Below are 7,839 nucleotides of genomic sequence, written 5' to 3'. Positions count from 1 at the left end.
GCGTCCCCTTTCGCCCGCAAGCCCCGCCCCTAGCCCCCTCTCCGGCCCTCCCTCCCACTCGGCGCCGCGGGGCCCCTCCGCGCCCGACCCCGGCAGCCCTAGCCTCCTCCCGACCTGGTCACAGCCGCTCCGGGAGCGAATCCTCCGCCAGCTCTGCCCCGCTCGCGTCTCTTCCCGCGAGCCCCCTCCCCGGCGAGCTCTCCTTCTCGCCGCCGCCGCCGCCCCTTTGGCCAACCCGGAAATGGATCTGCTCCCACCGTCCTCAGCGTCCGCGAACAAAATGGAGGCGGGGGAAACCGGAGGAGGGACCGGAACGCAGAAAGACGGAGGGCGCACGCGCGCGGGAAGCCCGCCCCCTGGCGGCGCACGTAAAGGGGGAAGCGGCCGGATCGGCTGCCATCTTTGGAAGGTCGCCGCCGTTCTGCACCTGGAAGCGGGGTTTGTGTCTTTGGCTGCGGTTGGAAGCACCTGGGGATCTTTCAGTGACTAGCGGTGCCACAGTTCCGACCTCCAGAGAGTCTCACTGACTAGGGTCCAATGCAGCCTAGGCATTGCGGCTTTTTAAAAATTGCGCAGGTGACACGAACGCGTTGCCGAGGTGGAGAAACACTTAGTGTTTCTTGAATATGCTTCTTTTTTGTCCTTACCCCGCCGCACGCACACACACCCTGCCCCTGAAGTATCCTTCCCAGACCTCGAGGTAAGAAGCGCACGCCTCAGCCTGCCCAGCGGGCAAGCCGTGGTTGTCATAGCAACGGAGAGGCCGGGCCCTGCTGACAGTCTTCCTTTAGGTCCTCTTAGTCATCTTTCCCTCGTTGAGTGAGCCTTGGGTTCCCCGGCTGCTCAGCTCGTGGCAGCGAAGGATCTGCCCCCCGTCCGCACACTGAAACACTTTACCACTGCGGCCAGCGCCGTCGATTTCCCTCTCCCGATGCTCCGGGTCCGCGCGGTTCGCAGCGCCGAAGCCGAAGGCAGGCGACGGGTTGGAACTGAGTCCGCGCCAAGTGCGGGGCCTCCCCCAGCGTCTGCACAGGAGAGCTGCTGGGGCTGTCCCTGGTGTGTCACAGGGTTCTTACAAGTCTCAAGCCGTGAATGGCACGGCATGTGATGAGCCGCACGTCGTTATTTTTGTTTTCTTTCTCTTCCACCATGAGCAGTGCCGGATCCCACGCACAGATCGAGTGAGAGGTCACAACGTGACCCTGGTCTGGGGCGGGCACTGGGCTCGCCCTCGGGTGACTAAGACGGAGCCTCTACCCTCAGGGGACTTAACGTGTTGGTGGGCAGACTGGCGTGTCAACAGCTACGTCAGCGGGTGACTAGTGTCCGGGGAATACGCTATGGAGTGTCAGGCCAAGGCGTGATTAATTGCCGCTAAGGAATGAGAGGACCAGGCGTGGTGGCGCATGCCTATAACCCCGGGATAAAATAGTTTTAAATTTTTAAAATGATTTGACGCACTGCTATAAAATATATACATACATATAGATATACAGATACAGGTGTAGATATGGATAGCTGGGTGTGGCAGTGCATACGTGTAATCCCAGCACTCAGGAGGCTGAGGCAGGACGATGGAAAGTTGGAGTCCAGCCTGAGCAATTTAGCAACCTACCCAGACTCTGCGTCAAAATAAGATTAAATAAATAAATAGGGCTGGGAATGTAGTTCAGTGGTATAGCACCGCTAAGTTCTACCCAGTACCGAAAAAAAAATCCACTATTGAACCAAGTGTGGTGATGCACAACGGTAATTCCAGCTACTTGTGAAGCTGAGGTAAGATAATCATAAGTTCAGGGCCAGCCTGGGCTACATAGCACGATCCTATCTCAAAAGATGCAAAAAAAAAAAGAGAAAAGAAAAGAAAATATATAGGTGGGTTTTAGTGTCTTCATAATATACAGCGACCAGCACTCCCTGAAATAGTTATTTTTCTCAAGCCCTATGTATTAGCAGTTCCCCCAGCCTTCTGCCAAGCCCCTGACAACCATTAATCCATGTTTTTAATGTCACTGTGGGTTTGCCTGTTCTAGACACTTCATTCTAATGGACTCACAAAGCCGGGCGTAGGGGCGCACGCCTGTAATCCCAGCACTCGGGAGGCTGAGGCAGGAGGATCATTGCGAGTTCGAGTCAGCTTGGGCTACAAAGTGAGCTCAAGGCTAGCCTGAACTGCATAGCGAGACCCTGTCTCAAAAAAAAAAAGGCGGGGAGCGGGCTGGGGGTTTAGCTCAGGGGCTGTTTAGCCCAGGGGGTTTAGCGCAGGCTGTTCTCGAACTTGTGGCTATCCTCCTGCCTCAGCCTCCTGAGTGCTGGTATGCACCACCATGTCCAGCTAGTAAACTTTTTGTATGCCTGAAATATCACACAGCACTTTTGTTTTCCTGAATAGGGACTGAACTAGGCCCGGGACCTTCACACTAGGCTGCATCTCCAGACCTTTTATTTCTTTCAAGACAGACACTAAATTGTCCAGGCTGGGGTCAAAGTTGCAGTCCTCTTCCCAATTCTTGAATTTATGGCAATCCTCCTGCCTCAGCTTCTGGAGTGTTGGAATCACAGGTGTCTGCCAGCAGTCAAGCATGTTAACTTTTTTTTTTCTGTCTTTTTGAGACAGGGTCTCACTATGCAGTTCAGGCTGGCCTTGAGCTCACTTTGTAGCCAGGCTGGCCTGGAACTTGAGCAATCCTCCTGCCTCAGCCTCCTGAGTGCTTGCTGGGATTACAGGCATGCACCACCTGCTGGGCATGTTTTGTTTTGTTTTGTTTTGTTTTGTTTTTAACATTTTCTAAAAGACATTTTTGAAACAACCAAGGAAACCTAAATAGGCACTGGGTACCACACGAGATCACAAAACCATTGCTGATTTGTTTAGGTGTGGTTAATTGTGTAGTAAGTATGTAGAAGTATGACCCATGATAAGGCTGTACAGGAATACTGGGGGAGGGTGCACGCCTGTATTCCCAGCACTCAGGAGGCTGAGGCAGGAGGATCATGAGTTCGAGACCAGCCTGGGCTACATAGTGAGCTCAAGGCCAGCCTGAACTGCATAGCGAGACCCTATCTCAAAAAAAAAAAAAAGGGCGGGGGGGGGGTGTGCTGGGGATTTAGCTCAGCGGCACAGCTCCTGCCTGGCAAGCGCAAGGTTGTGAGTTCAATTCCCGGTACTGGAAAAAAAAAAAGTTGTACAAGGAATGAAGTGATCATCTTTGCAACCTACTTTCAGACAGTTTTCAAACACCTGGAGTCCTAGCACTTGGGCAGCTGAGGCAGAAGGATGGTAAAATACCATGAGTTCAAAGACCAGCCTATGTGAGGCAGTGAGATTATCTTAGAAATAAAAGAAGACTTCCAGGTATAGTCGTGCATGCCTGTAATGCCACCATTCAGGCGGCTGAGGCAGGAGGATTCACTGTAGAGTTTGAGGCCAGCCTGGTTTGCACAGTGAGTTCAAGACCAGCCTGGACTATATGGTGAGAACTTGACTCAAAAATAAATACATAAAAACAAGCAATCAGGCCAGGCATGGTGTAATCCTAGCACTCGGGAGGCTGAGGCAGGAGGATCATTGCGAGTTCGAGACCAGCCTAGGATGCAAAGTGAGCTCAAGGCCATCCTGAACTGCAGAGCAAGACCCTGCCTCAAAAAGAAAAAAAAAAAAACCATCACTTGATCTTTTTTTTTTTGGTTTTGGTTTTTCTCTGGTACCAGAATCAAACTCATGACCTTGCGCTTGCTAGGCAGATACTGTGCCGCTGAGCTAAATCCCCAGCCCCCATCAATTGATTATTAAGTAAAATGCAATGCAAGGCAGTGCGGAGGTGCACTCCTGCAGCCTGGTCACGGGGGCAGCAGAGGCAGGAGGATGTCCTCATGAACACCTTAGTGATTTAAGAGGGTTTTGATACTAAATGGAAAGGGGCTGGTAGAGTAGGAGAGGCTGAGGAAACGCATTCTTCTAGGTCAGGTCTGAGTCGTCCCTGGGGACAGACCCCAAACAGGGACTAAAATCCTCCAGAAACTGCTCTCTACCCCTTCCTCCCAACGCCTAACGCCCCAGACGGTCATCTCGGTGGTGACACCTAGTGGACGACAAGGGCACTGCCCGCAATCCTCCTCCCTGTCCCCGCAGGAGTTTCTGGTGAGGGGCGTGCGGGCCACACTGGGTGCTCCACCAGGTCGCAGGGGCAGGAAGCGGCACTCGGGGTCTGGGTTTGCAGAGTCGAAGCTCCGGGCTCAGAGACTCTTGCTCGCTTTGAGGCCCAGGGCTGAGATCTTGGCCTCTCCCAGCCTCTAAAGATCTCCACTCTTCACCGGGGAAGAACAGCGAACAGCACCAGCCTCCAGGGTTGTGGAGAAGATAAATGGGACCAGGAATTCGTGCGCCGCGGCAGGGTGCAGGCCAGGCCAACCTTGTCCTCCCTTTGAGGACTGATGGATTTGTTTTGTTTGTTTGTTTTTGGCACCGGGAATCAACTCAGGACCTCTTGCTTGCCGGGCAGGTGCTGTGCCACTGAGCTACATCCCTGGCCCAGGTTTGTTTGTTTTTGAGATAGGGTCTTGCTATGTATTTCAGGCTGGCCTTGAACTGTGTAGGCCAAGCTGACCTCAAACTTGCAGCGACCTTCCTGCCTCAGCCTCCCCAGTGCTGGGATGACAGGTGTAGGCCACCACGCCTGGCAACAGGATCATTTACTGTCACGAGGACAGCTGGAGGAGGGATAGGTCAGCTCCTGGGACAGAAGATGTCCTGTCTTGGTAAAGCAGGGAGCAGGACTGGGGCTCCCATGCCATCTTGCAATCCCCCATCCCTCAGGTCCTCCCTGGGGGTGACTAAGACTCCTACTTCCCACCATGGCAGGTGCACGCCGCCGAGACACACACCCAGGAGATGTCCACTCTGCTGAGCACCCACCAGTGACAGGTCAGGTAAGGACTCCTGTGCTCTCCCTCCAGCCTCCCCGGCCACAGCCACACAGATTGGACACTGGACTATTGATTCCCAGACTTTATCAGCTACCCCCCATCGGGTTCTTGAGGACAAGCAGGTCTGCACCATGTGCGGGGCTCACTGTTGACCCGGGCTGGGGGGCCATGTTCAAGTAGGCTGGGGACCAGGAGAAGCTACTGGGGACCGGGAGGGGGGGGGGGGCGCGCCGGGAGGCCCAGGGACGCCTTTTGCATCCACAGGCATTGTGGAGGGGACAGGAAATGACAGACTGTACACGTGACCTATGATACAGTGTTTACATATGATACAAGGCCTGTTCCCTCTTTCAGGGTTTTAAAAAATAAATGTACAATTCCAGAGCTTTGGGTAAAAAATATATGTACACCCCAGAGCAGCAGCGGGAGCGGCAGCTGCGCTGGAAGACGGGAGGGCAGGAAGAGGGAGCCTGCACCGCCCGGGAGCCTCACCCCGAGCTGCCAGGAGCCCAGACCCTCGTGCTGGGCCCCAGGAGGGGACACGGAGGCCCTCCAGGCCTCCCCAGAGTCTAGTTTCCCCTTTACAGTCTTCGCCACCAGCCTCCACTCTACTACTTTTGGGGAGCTGCCTGCCAACGCCCCCAGCACGGTGGGGGGGGGGCGGGGACAAACAGGGCGGGAGGGGCAGTGAGTGCGGTCAGTGTCAGACAAGGGCCAGGGGAGCAGAGATGTGCGGGGCAGGCACCCGGCTCCTGGCTCCCCGCACCCCACCAACTGCAGAGCAGAGCAGAGAGAGGGTCCTACAGGCAGCTGAGGCCTGTGTTCCCTGAGCACACCCTCTCCGGGAGCCTGCCAGGGATGCTGGGGGACTCGGGCAGCCCCGGAGCAGCCAGGCCCCCCAGGCCTGACGTGCAGGGCAGCAGAGGAGCTGGGGGCGCCCACCCCACTCCACCCTGGGGGCACCTGCGCAGTCAAGGGTAGCACCAAACAGAAGGGACCCCTCCCTCCGCCACACACACACACACACACACACACACACACACACACACAGGCGTGGCAACGTTCGGGGCTCCATCCCTGACCCGAGGGAGACCAGACCACGTGGGGCGGGAAAGGGAACTCACTTAGGAGCGGGAGGGCCACCCCTTCCTGCCTGGGCAGAGGAGGCAGGAGCTCCATCTCTGAGGCAGAGCTGGCTGGGTGGGGACAGAGGAAGGAGCCCTCTGCTTCCTGTGGCTCGGGCTAAAGGGGCATGGGGGAGAGGCTTCCAGCAGGATGCCGACAAGTCCCCAGAAGTCCATCCCACTCAGCTGCTCGTGGGAGATACCCGTCACGGGGCGGTGGGAATGGGGTACAAAGTGCTCGGGTGCCAGGTGCCCAGGAGCCCGGTGGGGGTGGCTCTCACTGGCCACTGGCCTCCAGCTTGTAGGAGAGGTCAAAGAGGAGGTTCTGGTTGTCGATGACCTGGAACTGCCGCACGTAGGCCTTGGTCTGCAGGTGGTGGGGCGAGGCCTCCATGTCCAGGCCTGGAGCGGGGACAGTGTCAGGTAGGGACCCGGGCCCAGCCCGTCCCCCCACGGGAGCCCCGGGACTCACAGAGGGGCCGGCTGCGGTACTTGCGGATTGTCCTCACTTTCTCAGCCACCGAGTGCTGCAAGGTGACAAGGACACCCCGAGAAGGCTCAGGAGGGGGAAGGCGTGCGCCCTGCACCCCACTCCGCTCTGCAGCTCCCACTCGGGGGGGCTCTGAGGGCGGGGGGCAGCATGGGCCCCATGTGACTGTTGGCATCGCCACCTGCGGGCGGTGGTCCCAGCGACGCCACTGCGAAGGCGGCAGGGAGGGTGCCAGGCGCGCTGGGCACAGGGAGGAGATGGGAGCGGGCGCAGGGCTGGCAGTGCCACTCACCAGCTTCTCCAAGTTCACCAAGCCGTCAACCAGGGTCTTGCTGCCCTCATGCAGGAACGTCAGGTCTGGGGACAGGGACAGTCAAGAGCCAGGACCCAGGCATGAAGAGGGGACCCTGGAGCCCAGGGGAGGGGAAGGGACGGTGTGGGGACAGTGCAGGTCACAGGCAGGAGGGCAGCACTCACCTTTGAGGATCAGGGGCACGAAGGGAATCACGGGGGGCTTCATCTTGGAGAGGACTTCCCGGTAGCTTTTGTGGTTCCTGCAGGGGTCCTAGGGTTCCACAGAAGCGGGGTCAGGGGCGCATGGGCTCTGAGAGGTCACCACCCCCGCCCCACCTGGACAGACAGGGTGGAGGATGCGGGGCTGGGGAGGCGGCAACTGCTCTCCCCACCCCACCCCCGCCAGTGACGCAGAGGGCCGATGTGAGCGGGGGTCACGTCCCAGGCCAGCACAGGGACAGACCACTCACCGTCAGGTTCTCAAATTTGCGGAACAAGTTCTTGAATTTCCCTGGCAGCTTCTGCAGAGTTCGGAGAAGGAGAAGGAAGTCAGTTAGAGGGGTAGGGGGTGGGGATGGGGGGTGGAGTTAGCCCTGAAACCAGCCACCTCCACCGAGGGAGGCTGGAACCCTCTCTGGGTTTTTGTTTTGTTTTGTTTTGTTTGAGACAGTCTCTTTCATGCAGTTGGGGTTAGCCTCTAACTCAAGGCGATTCTCCTGCCTCAGCCTCCCACTGCTGGGATCACAGGTGTGGGCAGGGCTTTTTACTCTTACCCCTCAACCTGAGCAGAGCTATGTGCTCTGCTATGCTGCCCCTGATGCCCAGGAGGCTGTGGTCCCCATGGTATGGCCGGGTGGGGACGGGGTCCTCCTCACCTCCCAGGTGAGCCGCAGGCGGCTGACGGCAGCATTGTCCAGCCCCATGACCACAGCGTAGAAGGAGAGCAGGTCCTGGTTCTGCTTGCAGCTGCGGGGCAGGGGCGGCAGGTGTCAGGCGTCCACATCC

General features: G+C 57.5%; 2 protein-coding genes across 2 annotated transcripts in view; both read right to left on the bottom strand.

Annotated features, from left to right (window-relative positions):
• Wipf2 (WAS/WASL interacting protein family, member 2) overlaps positions 1-1,166 on the bottom strand; it is a 34,381-nt gene extending 33,215 nt beyond the window's left edge. Inside the window, exon 1 of the mRNA XM_005394352.2 lies at positions 115-1,166. The gene's annotated coding sequence lies outside the window, so the exon portion shown is untranslated. The remainder of the gene's footprint in view (positions 1-114) is intronic.
• Positions 1,167-4,993: 3,827 nt separating this feature from the next.
• The window catches only part of Rapgefl1 (Rap guanine nucleotide exchange factor (GEF)-like 1), a gene marked incomplete in the record, with an annotated part of 16,003 nt that continues 13,157 nt past the window's right edge, over positions 4,994-7,839 (bottom strand). The window contains 6 exon segments of the mRNA XM_013519122.1: positions 4,994-6,452; positions 6,523-6,577; positions 6,833-6,897; positions 7,018-7,105; positions 7,305-7,355; positions 7,710-7,800. Of these exon segments, the coding sequence (XP_013374576.1) occupies positions 6,328-6,452; positions 6,523-6,577; positions 6,833-6,897; positions 7,018-7,105; positions 7,305-7,355; positions 7,710-7,800 (475 nt within the window).

This window comes from Chinchilla lanigera, unplaced genomic scaffold (assembly GCF_000276665.1).
Source record: "Chinchilla lanigera isolate Chin_1 unplaced genomic scaffold, ChiLan1.0 scaffold00050, whole genome shotgun sequence".
NCBI lineage: Eukaryota > Metazoa > Chordata > Mammalia > Rodentia > Chinchillidae > Chinchilla > Chinchilla lanigera.
The sequence above is the reverse complement of the archived record's forward strand: the minus strand, read 5'-3'. Positions and strand labels throughout refer to the sequence as shown.